The sequence below is a fragment of the Lepidochelys kempii genome, chromosome 12, assembly GCF_965140265.1.
Source record: "Lepidochelys kempii isolate rLepKem1 chromosome 12, rLepKem1.hap2, whole genome shotgun sequence".
NCBI classification, from domain to species: Eukaryota; Metazoa; Chordata; order Testudines; family Cheloniidae; genus Lepidochelys; species Lepidochelys kempii.
In genome coordinates this window covers 2,446,352-2,464,802 of record NC_133267.1, presented here as the reverse complement: position 1 = coordinate 2,464,802, position 18,451 = coordinate 2,446,352, and the positions used below count along the sequence as shown (strand labels likewise).

At 55.6% G+C, this 18,451-nt stretch overlaps 1 protein-coding gene across 1 annotated transcript; it reads left to right on the top strand.

The window, feature by feature from the left end:
* Positions 1 to 1,549: 1,549 nt before the first annotated feature.
* Positions 1,550 to 9,061, top strand: LOC140896074 (C-signal-like). Its single transcript, XM_073307149.1, has 6 exons — positions 1,550 to 1,696; positions 2,210 to 2,261; positions 3,888 to 4,075; positions 6,622 to 6,780; positions 7,193 to 7,312; positions 8,903 to 9,061. The coding sequence occupies exons 1-6, from the start codon at positions 1,550 to 1,552 to the stop codon at positions 9,014 to 9,016; spliced, it is 780 nt and encodes a 259-aa protein (XP_073163250.1). The 3' UTR covers positions 9,017 to 9,061.
* Positions 9,062 to 18,451: the final 9,390 nt, after the last annotated feature.

Here is an 18,451-nt window from a genome sequence, read left to right as displayed (position 1 = left end):
TTTTGCGAATACAGACTAACACGGCTGCTACTCTGAAACCTAACATTTAGATGAATCTTGGATGAAGTAATGTCATTGTCTATATGTCTCTTTGAAGTTTATGATAGACTGCCTATTGGATAAATTGCCCTATGTTAATTTGTGTAACGAATTACTGTGGTGTTTTGAAAGCAAAAGGTTACATCAAAAGCCTATTGTTTACCCATAACTGTACGGTCAAGTGTATGCTAGAAAACTGTGTAATCGACCGTTGGGTCCTGATTCTGTCATCTCAGATCTGCTCGATGCGTCAATGCAGGGGAAGCTTAAGCCACAAGATTGGGATCCCAGTGCTGACTGGTCTGCCCTGAATATGATATTGGACATTGGACTATAACCTATTGAGATTGGGGTCCTAGTGGGGAGCCAGCTGTGGTCACGCAATTAGGGTGAACTGCAAAGAATGGGGCAGACAGTTCCCAAAAAGCTGGTGGATATTCCAATATTTAGATTTACCAAGACAGCATAAAACAGCTTCTTTATTACCTTATTGGTTACTCAGAAGTACAAACAACACAGTTCCCTTAAAGTGATCCACCCTCAGGCCTCCATCCAGGTACCTAAGTCAAATATGATGATTTCTGAAAATCTTATTTCACCATATAAAAGAACAGGTTCTACCAATCCTAAGGGATCGGACACATTGCCTCCCAGGTTATTGAATATTCCAGATCTTACCCAAATACATGCTACAGCCAATTCTTATTAACTAAACTAAAATGTATTTAAAAACAAAAGAGAGAAAGTATGGTTAAAAGATCAATATACATACAGACATGAGTTCAATTCATTTAGGCGCAGATTCATAGCAGAGATGGTGAGCTTTGTAGTTGCAAAGAGTTCCTTTAGAATTTAGTTCATAGGCGTGACGCATGGCTAGAAAGGGTTAAACATCCTGCAAAATAAATAACCCTCAAAAGACATGTGTGGAGTGTGCTGCACAGCCTGGGTGTTGTCCACAGTCTTCATGGGGCAATCAAATGTAGGGTTCTCACACTGCAGGTACCTTAAAACAGATCATTACTGTGTCAAACTACAGTCCACAACCCCTGAAAGCCACTTCTAGGTGCCACTGGGCTCAACCAAGTCAGGGGGGTGGAGAATGAGTTTCACCATGTTGAATATTAACTTGCTCAAATTCTTATCACTTCAGTGAGAGATTGCAAACCCTGCCCAGTTGAAAAGTCACCCTCCAAAATTGCATGAATCCATCCCATCCCCATAGCTTCCTATCAGCCTGCCCCCCTTGTCATCTCCTTTTCTGCACTTCACAGCTCCGCCCTTCTGGGGAGCTCCTCCAATCCATGATGACTCCCATACCCCTGCAGGGAGCCTCCACTGGCTTCTGTTGATTTACTCTGCACAGGCCAGGCCTGGACTGTAGCCAGGAGTCCCTGGCTAGGATCAAGGAGTTGGTTGGTAACCCCAGATGCAGGGGAAGTGGGTGCAGCTAGCCCAGCTCTCACTGAGCAGAGGCAGTGCCGGCTGGGGCAGAGGCAGGCAAGGGACCATGGCTGGCTTTAATGTCCGCAGCGTTCTGGTGACTGGGGCCAATCGGGGAATCGGCCTGGGGCTTGCCAAGCAGTTTCTGGGGAAATCAAACCCACCCGAGTGGGTCTTTGCGACCTGCCGGGATCCGGAGGGAGCACAAGCACAGGTGAGAATGGGGTGAGGCGAGATGGAATTAGCTGTACCTGGGGTGGGGGAATCTATGTGAGGGGCTTCTAGCCTCTCAGCAGTTGGACCCAAAAGCAACAGGCCCAAGCAAGAGGGGATTCCAGACACTGCTCCAGGCTGACATTCCCTGGCGCATAAGGCAGCTACGCTGGCTGGGGACGAGCTCTGCACGGGACACATGCAAAGCTAGCAGAGTGCATTGAGGGAGAGAGCAGGGAGCACAGGCGGGTTTGTGCCTGTGTCCTAAAGGGGACAAGGAAACGTGTCCCTGACTTGACTGCACTGGGCTAGATGATGGCGTTTTAAAGACCCAGGATGCAGACCCCTGTTGCAGACCCCGAAAGCCAGGGCTGGACCCTGCGCATGGGAGCTTTGCAGCATCAAAGCAATGAGATATTTACTTGGTCCTGGGTAGCAGCAGGGACCTGGACTATGCCCGGCTTGACCATCGCTGGGGGCTCTGTCAATAATCATTGACTTTTTTCTTTTTCAGGAATTAAAGACCTTGGCATCCAGGCATCCAAACCTGATGATTGTTGCACTAGGTGGGTGCCCTGCCCTGGACCCAGAGAGATGAGGTTCCCTTGCTCTGGGTCCCATTCTTTCCCATTCCCTGTCTCCCTGTCTCCGTGTTCCTGTTCCTTGCCTTGTTGGGAGCCACTGTTAGTGTTAGTCTTGCCTAGGTGTTAGTGAAGGGGAGGGTGCCTAGCGCTCACCCGTCTCAGCAGAGCGATTCCCAGGTCTCCCACGTCCCACTCAGGCTCTGCGGGCTTGGTCAGGAGGAGGCCCAGGAAGTTCCTGGTATCTGCAGATTGCCCCGTGTGCCAGATTGGCAGGGAAGGGATGATTTTGATTCAGAGTCAGGGGCTGCCTGTGCCATGTATGAGCCTGGCTGGTTTGGGTCTGAACGGGCCTCTCTCTATTGGGGGCAGATTTGCTTTCATAGACTCATAGAATCATAGAAGATCAGGGTTGGAAAAAACTTCAGGAGGTCATCTAGTCGCACCCCTTGCTCAAAGCAGGACCAACCCCAACTAAATCATCCTAGCTAGGGCTTTGTCAAGCCAGGCCTTAAAAACCTCTAAGGATGGAGAGTCCACCACCTCCCTAGGTAACCCATTCCAGTGCTTCCTAATATCCAACCTAGACCTCCCCCACTGCAACTTGAGACCATTGCTCCTTGTTCTGTCATCTGCCCCCAATGAGACCAGCCGAGCTCCATCCTCTTTGGAACCCCCCTTCAGGTAGTTGAAGCTTTGGAGTCAGGGAATCAATTTCATGAACGGGGCTGCCCTTTGGGCAGCTCTGCTAGCCTCAGGGATGCCTCTCACGGGATGGGATAGTGGGAACTAATCCCAGCCTAGGGATCCTGCCAGGGCCAGATAAACTATGGCAATGGCCAGGGCCCAAATTCCTGGGGGGCACCCCAGGCCCAGTCAATAGCCATACAGTGCACTCACCGTGGCTGGGCTGGCCATGCCTTGGATCTTCTGGGACCAACTGCTGATCCCGCTGGTGCTTGGAGTGCTGCTCACATGACCGAGGATGTGGGGAGCGGGGCCAAATCTGAGCGAGTGGCGTAGTGACTTCGCACACAGGGTCACAGCCGCCCTCGGGGGATCCGATTGGCTTGTCTGATGTTTTCGGGGACATATCGAAATGGCTATTGAGCGTCGAACCAGCTTTTCCAGTAACCCAAAAATGCTGCTGACGGTTCGGGTAAAAAAAATGCGGCAGTCACTTTTTAAAAGGGAAAATTGGCGTGTTTCACCCGTTGCCAAACAAGCGTGCCCGCTGGGCGCCCCCAGGCTGGCTCCTGGGATGGCGAGGGCAAGCCTGCCAGAGCTCCGATGGCAGCTTTCAAATCCTGCTCACCAGTGGGAAGATCCTGTTGTTTCAACATGCCCTTCCCCCCGCCCCATTAACACTCACACGGCCGCACTGCTTTCCACTCGCCCGGCTGATCCCTGGTGCCCCGATTTCACGCTCTGCCTTCCACGCAATCCGCCCTGCCCTTGCCATGGCTCAACTCAGGTCCGGCTAGCTGTGGTTACCATCTCCCGAGATCTTAGCATGGCTCTGTGGAGCAGCCTGGGCTTTGTGTCCGGCTAGAGGGGTTAGCTACAGGGCAGAGGAACCAGGCCCCTGAACCCCCTGCTCTGTCTCTGTAGAAGTTACGGACCCAGCCAGCATCAAGGCGGCAGCAGCCAGAGTTGAGGAGCATCTGAAAGGCTCGGGGCTGAATCTGCTGATAAACAACGCTGCGATACTGAGGCTGAACACACTAGAGTCTGAGACACCGGAGGACATGTCCCTGGTGTATGCAACCAACGTGACGGGGCCTCTCCTGGTGAGCCAGGTAAGGGCCCCAACAGAGGGCACGTCGCCAGCTACACTGGGGTTTGACTTTGCTTAGGCCAGAACGCTTCCCTTCCCCCCAGGGCTCTGGTTCCTGGACCAATGAGCCAACCTGGCGGGTGTGTGTTCATCACAGTGTACGTGTCAGGTGCATTATGGGACTGTAACCATTCGAGAAACGGACCTAGAGCCCCTAGCCCTGCTCCGGTGGGGTCTGAGCCAAGAGTCCAGCCCCCACAGTAGAGGCCATCTCCCTAGAGAAAAGGATGCTGATGCTTCTCTACTGTATCCTTCCACTATAACAAATACTCCCAAAATAGAATGGCTGGCAAGCATAGTAAGACCAGGGTTCCTTCCAGTGCCGCATGCTGCTCTTGCTTGTTAGTTTCTGTCTAAGCTTTTCTGGACCCTTCATCCCCCAGCTGCTGCCCTTTCAGCTCCACCACAGGGCTTATAGCCCTTTTCAAGGCACTTTGTGTCAGGAACTGGATTTGGCAAATTGAACCATTTAGAAATTGGGTCTAAAGAGGCTTTAAGGCTCCAGGCACCAGCTCCCAGGGCAGGGGAGGGGGGCACTTCAAATCTCTTTCCCTTTCTCCCCCAGTCCCACCCTCTCCTTCCCCCCATCCCACAGCAGCCTCTTGTCACCTGCCTTCACCATGCAGCTGCTGTTGACCCTCTCATTTGAGCCCAGGACACCCCGCTGGACAGCATGGGAGCAGTGATGAGTGTAAACGATTTTTGGGGAGGAGGTCACAAGTGGTCACTCTTTGGAGCTAGTGCATGGGTGTGACCCAGCCAATCAGAATGTGACAATCAGCGTCCCCAGCCAGAGTGGGAAAGACATTCCAAACAAGAGAATCTCCTTCCTTAGAAGATTTTAAGGTCAGGCTTGACAAAGCCCTGGCTGGGATGATTTAATTGGGGATTGGTCCTGCTTTGAGCAGGGGGTTGGACTAGATGACCTCCTGAGGTCCCTTCCAACCCTGATATTCTATGATTCTATGAAGAGCAATTCATCAGAGGTTAAGGCTGCCCATACAACCTTAGCTGTGCCCCGCTGGACACGTGCCTTACAGGATGCTCTTCAGTGATACGGTCACTTATTATTGCTCCAACAGATAAATATAACTACAACTTTTCCTGCACCCTTAGTTCCCCATGGCATCGTTCCCATGTCTTTTATCTGTACACTCATGTGATTGTTGGACTAGCCTGCTCTATCTCTATACACTAGGTCTGGGTTTTTCAAAGGTGGTTAAGGGAGTTGGGCACACAAATCCCATTGACAGTGAATGAGAGTTGGGCACTTAAATCCCAACCTTACACTGTGCTAAGTTGTCCCTGAAGTGTGTATTTGCATCTCTTTGTTAACATCTAGATACGAGGTACTTTCTTTTCCACCAGCAGTCCAGCCTTCTGTAGGGACAGGTATTGGACAAGGCAGCTAATGATGAGGCTGTCTTAGCTCTGATCATAGGTGGACTATTTTATACCGGATATGCCCACAAGTTTCGCTTTTACTCTTATACTAAGTAGGATTTGAAGAAGTAAATTATTTTGGCCTAACTAGGTTCTTAATACCTCGGTGCTAAAACTCCGATTGACTTGGATGGAAGCAGAGTTAGGCCAAAGCTGCTGGTATTTGACCATCCTACCTGATTTCTGCAGTATGCTGTGTGAGTACAGCTCAGTGTATTATAGGGGGAAATACTTCCATGTCAGCGAGTTGAGGCCTCTGTCTAGCATCTAGAGCAGGGGTTCTCAAACTTTTGTATTGGTGACCCCTTTCACTTAGCAAGTCTCCGAGTGCGACCCCCCCTTATAAATTAAAAACACTTTTTAATATATTTAATACCATTATAAATGCTGGAGGCAAAGCGGGGTTTGGGGTGGAGGCTGACAACTCGTGACCCCTCCATGTAATAACCTTGTAACCCCCTTAGGGGTCCTGACCCCCAGTTTGAGAACCCCGGGTCTAGAGGGTGTGTACAATCCCACAAGATACTCTGTGCAGGGCTCTAAGGAAGGGAAACAGTGTATGATTGGCTGTGTCTACACTGGAAACACGACAGTGGTGCCGAAAGGGTTCTTGTGTTGCTGTAATAAATCCACTGCTTCGCAGGCGGTAGCTGGGGCAATGGAAGAATTCTTCTGTTGACCTCATGCTGTCTCCACTGGGGCTTAGGTTGTCTCTCAGGGGTGCAGCCCTTTTCACCCACTTTCTATTGTAAACCCTGGCCTGGGACCTGGCTCCCCGTTCACTGCCAGCAAGGGCAGAACGGGATTACCCAGCTCAGAGAAACCAGCCTTTAAAACAGGGCTGAAGAGGCTATGAACAAGTTGGAGGGGCAGGGAGAGAGCATGGCCCAGGAGCAGCAGGCTGAGGGGGCCAGCCCACCAGAGGTGTTACAGGCGGTGCTGCGCCGCAGCTGGGCAACAGCTGGACCCACTTCAATTCAAGTCAGAGTCTGCTGGTGAAGAGAGGAGTGTGGGTCCTTTCTCCTGAGCTGACTCTGTGGGTGCTCTTTTCTCCCCGCCTGCCAGGCATTCCTGCCCTTGCTGAAGAAGGCTGCCCAGGGAAGCCCCCAGCCAGGGCTGAGCTGTAGCAAGGCGGCCATTGTCAACATGTCCAGTGTGGGCGGCTCCATCACGAATCCCTTTGCCTGGCAGTTGGGGCAAGTTATCTCTTATCGGTGCAGCAAGGTAGGGGGTGCGCTCAGCAGGGCACGAATTCACGCTGGTTCCCTGTGTTCTGCTACAGCAAAGGGGAAAGAAAAGTCTTTCTTGCCCCCCTGGTTTGACCCCCAGATTTTACCTGTCAGGCCAGCGTTCAGGCCAGTCTCACTCTGCTCCCTCTTATGGGAAGCACTGCCTCCGGGTCACATGATGCTTGGTCACCTGACCCCACAGCCCAAACCTTGGAACAGGACTCTGGGTCCTACACGTGGGCCCGGTGCAGTGAGAGGTGGCGACTCAGTAACATGCTGATCATCCCCAAGGAGAGACTCACACGCTGCAGCTTGCATCAGCTGCCCCCCTTGCTCACCTTTTCCTGGGGGTGGGTCCCTGATCTCCCCACACGCTGCTCTCTCTGCTCATGGTGTCTCACCCACAGGCTGCTCTGAACATGCTCACCAAGTGCCAGTCCTTGGGGTATGGCGGAGACGGGATCCTGAGCATTGCTGTCCATCCTGGCTGGGTGCAGACTGACATGGGGAGCTCAGCCTCCCACCAGGTAGGTGCCTCGCTGGGAGAGGCCAGGTGCAGCCTCATGTCATGAGCAGATGTTCATTGTAGGGGGAATGGTTACGCTGGAGGCTGTTCCCTTATCACACCCCCCATATTGATGACACCTCTCAGGGGCTCCCATCCCAGTGAGGCGGTTGTCAGGATCCATGTCAGGTAGAACTCTAGGGTACAGATGTGGGGACCCACATGAAAGACCCCGTAAGCTTATTCTTACCAGCTTGGGTTAAAAACTTCCCCAAGGTACAAACTTTGCCTTGTCCTTGAACCGTATGCTGCCACCACCAAGCGTGTTAAACAAGCATGTAAAGAACAGGGAAAGAGCCCACTTGGAGATGTCTTCCCCCAAAATATCCCCCCTAGCCCTACACACCCCCTTTCCTGGGGAGGCTTGAGAATAATCCTAACCAATTGGTTTCAAAATCATCAAAGACCCAAACCCCTGGATCTTGGAACAATGGAAAAATCAGTCAGGTTCTTAAAAGAAGGATTTTATTAAAAAAAAAGAAAGGTAAAAATCATCTCTGTAAAATCAGGATGGAAAATACTTTTCAGGGTATTCAGATTCAAAACACAGAGGATCCCCCTCTGGGCAAACCTTAAAGTTACAGAAAACAGGAATAAACCTTCCTCTTAACACAGGGAAAATTCACATAAACCAAAAGATAAACTAATCCGCCTTGCCTGGCTCACCTCTACTGGCTGCAATATTGGAGACTTGGCTTAGGATGGGTTGGAGAAGATGGATTTCTGTCTGGCCTCTCTCAGTCCCAAGAGAGAACAACCATGTAAACAAAGAGCACAAACGAAAGCCTTCCCCCCACCCCAAGATTTGAAAGTATCTTGTCCCCTTATTGGTCCTTTGGGTCAGGTGCCAGCCAGGTTACCTGAGCTTCTTAACCCTTTACAGGTAACAGGAGGTTGCCTCTGGCCAGGAGGGATTTTCTAGCACTGTATAGAGAAAGGTGGTTACCCTTCCCTCTATAGTTATGACAACCCAGCTCCCTGGGGAGTCAGTGCTGTGCATAGGCACCGACTCTGTGCGTGCTCCAGGGCTGGAGCACCCACGGGGAAAAATTGGTGGGTGCAGAGCACTCACTGGCAGCTCCTCACCCCGACCCCTCCCAGCTCACCTCCACCTTCTCCTCCTCCCCTGAGCGCGCCGCCGTATCCGGCTTCTCCCCACTCCCTCCCAGCGCTTGCAGGGGGAGGAGGAGGAACGCTGCATGCTTGGGGAAGAGGCGGGGCCAGGGCGGGGATTTGAGGAGGGATCCAATAGGGGCAGGGGGGGATGGATTCAGGGCGGGGCCGGGGGTGGGGCGCGAGCACCCACTGGTGCCAACGAAAGTTGGCGTCTCTGATGCTGTGTCCTGGGCGTTGCTTCCCGGGGCTGCTGGTGCCATGGTCGTCTGGAGCTGGTCGTCTGTCTTCACGACCTGGCTCCCCGTTCACTGCCAGCGAGGGCAGAATGGGATTGCTGAGATCCTGGCCCAGATCCTGGCCCTGCCCCTGGGCCCTTGGTGTCCTGGGCCAGCCCCAGGGCAGGCTTCTCCCCCTCACTCTTCTTTGCCCCCCGCAGGTCCCACTGACGGTTGACATGAGTGTCCGAGGGATCCTGAATGTGCTCCCGACACTCTCCGAGAAGGACAACGGGGCCTTTGTGGACTGGGAAGGGAAAGTTCTTCCCTGGTGAGACGCTCCCCGGCCAGCGACAGGAGCCCTGGGCCAGGTCATTCCAGTGACCGCACCGTCAGCCGTGCAGGTGTCCTTAATAAACCCATTGTTCTAACGCAACAGCCCTGCCTGGGTCCTGCCTAGCCTGGCCTGGCAGCCACAGGCTGGTTTTGTAGCAATTAGTCAGCCTGAAAGCTGGGCAAGTGCTAACCCAGCTATGCCCAGCAGAGCAGAAAGGCTGGACTCCCAACGCTGGGGCTATGCCAGTGCCAGGACCGTGGCAAGTGAGATCAGGGCAGCTCAGCACCCAGAGGGCAGCAGGAGCCAGGTAGTCAGGAGGCTGGTTTCAAAGAGTCCAAGAGACATAGCGGGCTGCAGGGAGCCAGCGAATGGCAGGGGCAGGACCAGGGATGCCTCTAGAGCAGAGGTGGGCAAACTACGGCCTGGGCCCGTGCGACCCTCTTGCCCGGCTCCTGGCCCAGGAGGCTAGCCCCCGGCCCCTCCCCTGCTGTTCCCCCTCCCCCACAGCCTCATCTCACTGCACCGTCGGCGCAATGCTCTGGGCGGCCGGGCAGCACAGCTGCAGAGCTGCAGCTCCAGGCAGCGCGGTAAGGGGGCAGGGAGCAGGGAGGGTTGGATAGAGGGCAGGGGAGTTCGGGGTGGTGGTCAGGGGGCAAGGGTGTTGTCAGGGTTCCTTCCCCACTCTGAACTCTAGGGTACAGATGTGGGGACCCGCATGAAAAACCCCCTAAGCTTATTTCTACCAGCTTAGGGTAAAAATTCCCCAAGGCACAAACTTTTTGCCCTTGGAGGGTATGCTGCCACCACCAAGTGATTTAACAAAGAATCAGGGAAAGGACCACTTGGAGTTCCTATTCCCCCAAAATATTCCCCTAAGCCTTACACCCCCTTTCCTGGGGAGGCTTGAGAATAATATCCTAACCAATTGTTTACAAAGTTATCACAGACCCAAACTGGGAGGAGTGGTAGACACGCTGGAGGGCAGGGATAGGATACAGAGGGACCTAGACAAATTGGAGGATTGGGCCAAAAGAAATCTGATGAGGTTCAACAAGGATAAGTGCAGGGTCCTGCACTTAGGACGGAAGAATCCGATGCACCGTTACAGACTAGGGACCGAATGGCTCGGCAGCAGTTCTGCAGAAAAGGACCTAGGGGTTACAGTGGACGAGAAGTTGGATATGAGTCAGCAGTGTGCCCTTGTTGCCAAGAAGGCCAATGGCATTTTGGGATGTATAAGTAGGGGCATAGCCAGCAGATTGAGGGATGTGATCGTTCCTCTCTATTCGACATTGGTGAGGCCTCATCTAGAGTACTGTGTCCAGTTTTGGGCCCCACACTACAAGAAGGATGTGGGAAAATTGGAAAGAGTCCAGCGGAGGGCAACAAAATTGATTAGGGGACTGGAACACATGACTTACGAGGAGAGGCTGAGGGAACTGGGATTGTTTAGTCTACAGAAGAGAAGAATGAGGGGGGATTTGATAGCTGCTTTCAACTATCTGAAAGGGGGTTCCAAAGAGGATGGATCTAGACTATTCTCAGTGGTAGCGGATGACAGGACAAGGAGTAATGGTCTCAAGTTGCAGTGGGGGAGGTTTAGGTTGGATATTAGGAAAATGTTTTTCACTAGGAGGGTGGTGAAACACTGGAATGCGTTACCTAGGGGAGGTGGTGGAATCTCCTTCCTTAGAAGTTTTTAAGGTCAGGCTTGACAAAGCCTTGGCTGGGATGATTTAGTTGGGGATTGGTCCTGCTTTGAGCAGGGGGTTGGACTAGATGACCTCCTGAGGTCCCTTCTAACCCTGATATTCTATGATTCTATGAAGGTGGAACTAAGCACATGGCCCAAACCCATGGGACGCAGCCAGGGGCTCCCCACACAGCACCGGGCAGCAGGAAGGTCTGTTGGGAGAGGGGCACTCAAACCAAGATTCCTCCCCACCTCCAGCTCTGAAAAGAGCCACATCCACCTGTAACCATAGCAACACCCCACGCAGCCATGGGGGCACCGAGGCAACCACAGGGACATGACTAGATGGGCTAGAGAGGCCACTGCTGTGGGCAGAATGTATGGGCTTCGTCCCTCCGAAAACAGCACGAGGCACAAGACCGAGACGCTGAACAGGGGGACGGGTGGGAAAGGGGAGGACGGACACGCCGAGTGTGCTCTTCAGCAGTTACATCCAACTGACTGGGGGTGGCTCTGGGCCCCGAAGAGGGACACACCAATAACCACCCACCAAAGCCAGCCTGCTGCCCACGGAGAGCCAGGTGGGAGGATGGGAGCTGTGCTAGGGCCTGAGAACACCATGAGCCCCCAAAGGGCTCCAGCATTTGGAAAAGGGAAGGAGAGAGAGACTCGGAGGGTTACCAGGCTGATAGAGCTGCAGAAGAGAGCGCCAGGGAGTGGCACCTGAGAGGACCAGGGTGTGACTTGGAGCCGCTGAGTCCCAGAGTCGGGGGAGGGAGGGGGACTGGGAAGGCAGGAGGGAGCTGGGAGGGGATTTTGTTTTAGCTGGCACCGGGTCACCTTCCTCAGCGAGTCACTGGGCACAGGTTTGCCTAGAGGTGTGATTGGCCGGCTTTACAAACGAGCAGAAATAAAAGGGAGAAGGCAGGTGGGCAGGGCCACTGGGAAATGGTGGGTGTGGGGAGATGATTAGACAGGGGAGAGTGCCCATGCAGAGTGAGCTGGGACATGAAGAGAGGTGAGGCAGGGACAGCAAAGCTCATGGGCTGGGCCCAGGCTGGCTGGCTGGAGAAAGGCTGCTGGGAGATGTGACCAGAGCACTGCTGAACCTGAGGGGCAGGGTGACAAGCTCCTGGGCTGGTGACTTGCGGCTGCATCGGGTATTATGGGGAGCTGCAAGGTCCAGCCACATGGGACACAGGCTGGAGAGAGAAAGCTGCAGGTCAAAGATACTCCCTGCTCCTAGCAGGAACAGCAACGGATGGGAGCATCATTAACTGACAAGGAGCAGAAAGTGAGGAGAAGAAGTGGGGGAGGAAAGGGTTTCTGCCTTGGCCTGGCTCAACGGACGGAAATGGGACCAGTGTAATCTCGCCCTGCTCAGATCCAGAAAGAATCTGCTGCAAAGATCCTTTTCCTAGCCTGGCGCTCTGAGACCGTCACCCCTCTCTTTGCATCCGTCCACGGCTCCCCCTTGGTCATGGCCTGTCTCCACCCGCCGTATCGTCTCTCCTTTGCCATCAAGCTGTCGTCACTCCCCTCTGCCAGCCTCCCGGCCACTTCGTGAATTTTCACCTTCATGCTGCCCCTCGTGCTTGGGAAGAGCTCCCTGCAAACATCCGCACCGGTCCCTCCTTCCAATCCCCCCTTGAAACTCTCCCGTGCTGCGATGCCGCCAGGCACTGGACAAAGGGCTAGGCTGCTGGTGAGCTGAGAGCCTGGCCTGTCATGCTGGCCAATAGCGAGTCATTGTTTCTAGTACGCCCCCCATCGGTCTGTCTGTACCCCCCACCCACTGTCTCTTGTCTCACAGAGAGACTGGAAGCTCTTTGGGGTGTCTCTCTGTTTGGTGACTGTACAGTGCCCAGCAGAGCGGGGTCCTGGGCCAGGACTGGGGCTCGGAGGCGCTACACTGATACAAACAGTTCATGAGGGTAATTAATCCAAGAGGAAATGGGTAGCAAGCAGGTGGGGGGAGAATTGTGGCTACAGCGGAGGCAGGGAAGAAGGAGAAATGTCATAAGGACGCATAGTGTGTCATGGGGCGGGAGCAGAGAGCTTTGCCAAGAGGCTGAGCATGACCAAAGCAGAGCAGGGGATGCGGGGGGTCGCCCACGGCCAGGGAAGACAGACCATTAGCTCAGAAGGTGGTACAGGGATGCTGTTCAGGGGACCGGGTCTGCTGGAGCTTGCTGGCCAAGAGTCCCCTCACCAGGGCAGGCTGTTCCCTTCCCCGTCCAGGAACACCGCAGTGGTTGCCTGCGAAAGGCCGGCCAGCATGCTCAGGATGTCCTGCAAGCTGCACTCAACGGTCAGAGGGGCCTGTGGGTGACAAAGTTCAATACCTGAGACATGAGGTTGGTGGGACCCTCAGTGCACCTCTGGGGGCCTCCCCCGTCCTGGGGCTGCTCTGCACCGGGGGCTGTTACAGCCACACTCCCCTTCCCTCAGCCATGTGTCCTGGGCCAGTTGTAGGGTGGAGGGGGTAGGAGCAGCTATGGTGGCTTTATCCCAAGGAGACCGCCCTGGGGCTGTGGATATTGGCACATGGCCACCCCATCAGAGGAAAGGATCTGTGTATCCCTCTTGTGCATGCCCCATGCCGTGCGTCGCAGCTTGCCCTGCCGTAACAGACTGCCACCCCCACCCAGAGTCGCAGGTGCTCTGGCTGCTCCTCCCCAACAGGGCTTTTAGGTTGCTGCCACACCCCTGTGCTGCGCCTTCATTCTAGAGCAGGCCCAGAAGCCAGGAGGGCCCAGGCTCAGCTGGGCCCAGCACCGTGTCAGACAGACAGGGCCAGACTCGTGACTGGGGTAAGGGCATTGGACGCGGAGAGGCACCAGGGAGGAGTTTGATTTGATATTCCAGAGCTGAACCATCATGGCCTCTGGAGCCCAGAGGCTGCCCCTCTTCACATGGGTAGGAGCTCGCTGGATTTCACTGGGGCGGCTCCCGAGCAGAGCACTGCGCCCTGTGAGTATGGGGCACAGGACCTGCCATTGGCAAGGACTCCGGGGGAAAATGTGAGCAGGAGCCCCGTGTGCTCCTGGAATGGCGTGTGGGATGAAGGCTGGGGCGAGATTCCTGGGCTGGCCTGGAGGCAGGGCCGGATTTAGGGGCAGGCGATGCAGGTGACTGCCTAGAGTGCTGGGCTTGGGGCGGGCACCAGGCTCGGGGTGCTGCTTTTGTTGTTAGCAAATGTATTGTATTATCTGACAGGGATAACGCATGCCTGTACTCCTTTTCTTCATGCCTGCGAATCATGCATCAAAGTCGTGAAATGGGCTCCCAATGCAATACAAATCTAGGTATTCAAATGTTTTACAAATGCGGGGAGGGGGAGAGTCGAGGATGCTCCTCGCCTGGGATGCCATTGGGTCACGGGTGTGAATGCGGCCCTACCACTGTCCAACATAAACCACAGGGCCGTCCCTAGCCATTTTGGTGCCCTACGCAGCCCCCATGTGGGGGGGGGGGGCTGTGTGGGGCCCTAGTCCTCCATGAGGACGGGCTGGGGGGAAACCATCCCCTGACCCCAGCCCGCTCTGCACTGCTCCCCGGGCTCCCAGCCTTGGAGGGCAGGGGTGAACTGCCCCCCAGCACTCGCCGGTGGCGTGGCTGGGAGCTGGCTGCGTGGAGCAGGCTGGGGCCGGGATGCAGCACTTATCGCCGCCGGTGAGTGCAGGGCAGGCCCTATCTCTGCCGCAGTCCTCAGGGGAGTGGGGGCGGGGCTAAGGCAGAGCAGGGGCGGGGGCTTTGGGGAAGGGGCGGAGTGGGCGGAGGGCTGGGGCGGAGCAGGGGCGGGAAGAGGTGGGGTGGGGGAGGAGCAGGGGCGGGGGCCATGGAGAAGAGCTGGAGCAGCACACAGCTGTGCAGGGCACCAGGAAACGTGGTGCCCCAAATTTCCTGGTGCCCAATGCAGCTGAGTACTTTGCGTATGGGTGGGGACGGCCCTGCTAAGCCGAGTTCAGGGCGGGGGCGAGGCACACAGAGAGCCCGGCCCCCTTAGTTTTATGACAAACATGCTAGAAGCTTTGTGCCAAAGTCTGGAAATGGACTGACTGGCGTACACAAGAGAAAAAGAACGAAGCACAACACAAAGCATTCTGAAAGGCAAATGGAGTGGTTACGGAAACCCGGCCAAATTGAGACTGGCTGTGGCTCTCCCTGCTGGCAGCAGTGAGCTGCAGGGGAGGGGGTCCCCTCTTCCCCCCAGCAGCACACCCACCTGGCACCCTCACTGCACGTGCTCCTAGGGGCCAGGCCCCTCTCAGGTCCAGGAAGCCCCCTTGCCTCCCCTGTGGTGAGTGCCCGGGCGATGCCATCACACACGGCCTCCGCCCCTGCTGCCCCTCACTGTATCCTCACGGGGGCAGGAGTCGTGGCTGCGGGGGCCACGGATCACATGGCCGGACACTCAACAAGCCCCAGCAGCTGCTTAGGTGAGGTCCAGACTCCGTCTCCCAGAAGCCCCTCGGCGTCGCCTCCTGGGGGGTGCCCGGAGAGGGGCGGGCTGCCAACCCTGCGTGCCCCTCCTCCCCTCCTTAGATGCAGCAGTCACCTCGTGCGCTTTAGGCAGCAGCGGCTGCTGGCTGCGGCGAGGGAGCGCAGCGCCGAGTGGCAGGGCAGCCGCCCGCCTGAGGCAGGGATGCTCCGGGGCCAGGGGGAGGCGCACGGGGGGTGCAGGCAGGGCCAGGGGAGAGACCTGAGTCTGAACATTGGTGGAGCTGGGCCCCTGAACATTCCTGGAGCCTGGGCACCACGGGCCCATACGACTCGCCGCCCCTGGCAACAGAACACATCAGAATGCATTCAGTTACAGAGCACTGTCCAGCCACAGAGCTCGGTCCCCAGCCAAGCTGCTTCCCCTCTGTGTACCATCCACTTCGTCGTTACTGTAGGGTAGTCTCTGGCGAAAACCGAACACATGAAAGACACACAGAATTGAAAGGAAGTAGCAGTTTGAAGGTCTTGTGCCTAATGACCTTCAGCTAAGTAACCAGTACCACCTGAAAGTTTCCTCTCCGCAAAGCGCGAGTGGCACAGTTGGTTTCTGACTTTTCAAAAAGATATAAAGAGAAGAAAGTGTTGCAAAAAGGACCCTGAATTTCCCTAGGTTGTTGCAAAAGCAAAGTACAACAGACCCTTTTTTTTTGGCAATATGCAAACATTTCATTATTTTAAAGCATTGTCTTCAGCACCCCCAGTTCCAAACACCACCTGCTTTCTTTGCTTTCGAAATCCTCCCTGTATTTTCCCTCAGTGAAATTCCTCCATTCAGATGGGCTGTGCGGGCAGCTCAGCTTTCCCAAGAGGTTGGCAGCCTCACCAGTTGCAGCCTCCTATTAAAGCTGCACCATTGGTATAGCCATGTAGGTCCCAGGATATTAGAGAGACAAGGTGGGGGAGGGTTTGCATGATTGCTGACCCACATGCATCACGAGCACTGCACCCTCTGGAAACTTCCTGCTTCTGGTGACTTTCCTACCGCTCAGCTTGCATCAGGAGCATCTTTCCTTGTGACGTTTACCCCTTCATCCTGGTGCTAAAGCACATGCAGAAAGCTGCCAGCAGAGCTCATAACAAAACTTTGCATTTACATAGAATTTTCATTCCCTAGATCTCCAAGTGCTTTACCAAGAGGGGGAATCACTACAAAAAATGGTTAAAAGACTTTAAAGTTGCAAACTCAAGCACTTAAAAGCAAGGAAATGCCAGAATTAAGGTTATCTGTGCAACCTTAATTTTGTCCTTAATTTGGTCCCCTTGTGACTATGCATTATGATATCATCTTTATTATGACTGCTGGACTTGCCCAATTGTTCTGTGGGGTTGGGATGGAGCATGCGCAGTTGAGGGGGAGGGTGTCTGTCTTAAGATTCCTTCCTCTCACTGCTTAACACAGTTAAAATCTCCATGGTGACCTTTAAACCGCATTGTCTTCAAAATCACTTCTAATAAAGAGAAAAACACAATTGGGGATGTATTTTTTAGACCTAAGCTCTCTTTAATATTAATCTACTTGTAATATAATATAAGCCCTAAGAGAGAGGAAGGCAGTTACGGACTGATCCTGCAAACACTTACGCACTGGGGTAACTTTACTCCTAGGAGAAATTGCTTTGACTCAGTGGGTCTCCTCATGGGTATAGTCCCAGGATCAGGCCCTTACGTTCTAAAAAATCTTCTCTTAACATGAAATATCTCATGTGTACACACTGCTGACTCATATCCAGCTTCTCGTCCACTGTCACCCCTAGGTCCTTTTCTGCAGAACTGCTGCCGAGCCATTCGGTCCCTAGTCTGTAGCGGTGCATTGGGTTCTTCCATCCTAAGTGCAGGACCCTGCACTTATCCTTATTGAACCTCATCAGATTCCTTTTGGCCCAATCTTCCAATTGGTCTAGGTCCTTCTGTATCCTATCCCTCCCCTCCAGCGTATCTACCACTCCTCCCAGTTTAGTATCATCCGCAAATTTGCTGAGAGTGCAATCCACACCATCCTCCAGATCATTTATGAAGATATTGAACAAAACCGGAGACTCAGGAGCTGCTGAGGGATGGCACCTGCCTGAGCCCTGGGAAGGCAGAGACGGTGCCAGCCCCAGATTGTGTGGGGAGGGAGGCTAGGGTGACCCCATATTTGGGGCTTTTTCTTATATTGGTGCCAACTACCCCCCACCCCATCCCAATTTCACACTTACTGTCTTTGGATCAGGTGCCTTCTTTGGCCCGGTCCAGCCAGACTCTCTCAGGATCAGGTCACGAGTCTGGCTGGACCGGACCAAAGAACGCACGAGGGAAACTGAGGCAAGGGGCCGCAGCTGGCCCCCGGCCCCCGGCTTCTCTGTCGGACGCAGGGCGCTCGGCCTGGCTCGGCCGCTCCGGGGTGCGGCGCCGGGCAGGGCGGAGCCGCCGGGAGCCCCGGGCCCACGGACGCCGCTCGGGGCCCCGCGGAGCCAGCGGCGAGGCCCGGCCCCAGACCCGGCGAGACGAGCCCGGCCCGGCGGCGGAGGGGTCTGAGCGGCCGCGGGGCGCCCGCAGGGACCGGGGCACAGGCCGGGGAGCGGGACCGGGGCCAGCCGGGAGCCCCCGGGCCCATGGCGGCGCCCCCCGGCTCTCGGCCCGGCCGCCGCCCGGCCTGGGGGCGGGGGGCTGGGAGTTGTAGTCCGCAGGCCAGGGCGTTCCGCCTGGGCCCCTGGGCCTGCTCCGCCACCGGCACTACAAGTCCCAGCATGCCCCGCGCCCGCCGGCGACGAGCGTGGGGTGGGAGCGGACCCAGGAAAGGGGGCGGGGCGGGGGGCGCGCACCCGCCTGGGCTCCGTGGGCCCCGGGCCGCAGGGGGCGGTGGCAGCGGGGCCGGTCAGTGCTGCCTGCGGTGCCCGGCCAGGGGCTGCCCGGACCCCGCCCCTCGCACCGCGCGGAGCGCAGGGGGCAGTTGTGGGGCGAGTCAGGGAGCGACGGGGGACTCGGGGGGGTAGGAGAAGTGGGGCACAGGGAGGGGAGAGTCTGGGCTGAGGGGGGAAGCGGGGAGAGTCTGGGCTGAAGGGGGCAGGGGGGGAGGGGGGAGAGTCTGGGCTGAGGGGGGAAGGGGGGAGAGTCTGGGCTGAAGGGGGCAGGGGGGGAGGGGGGAGAGTCTGGGCTGAGGGGGGAAGGGGGGAGAGTCTGGGCTGAAGGGGGCAGGGGGGGAGGGGGGAGAGTCTGGGCTCAGGTGGGGAGGGGGGAAGAGTCTGGGCTGAA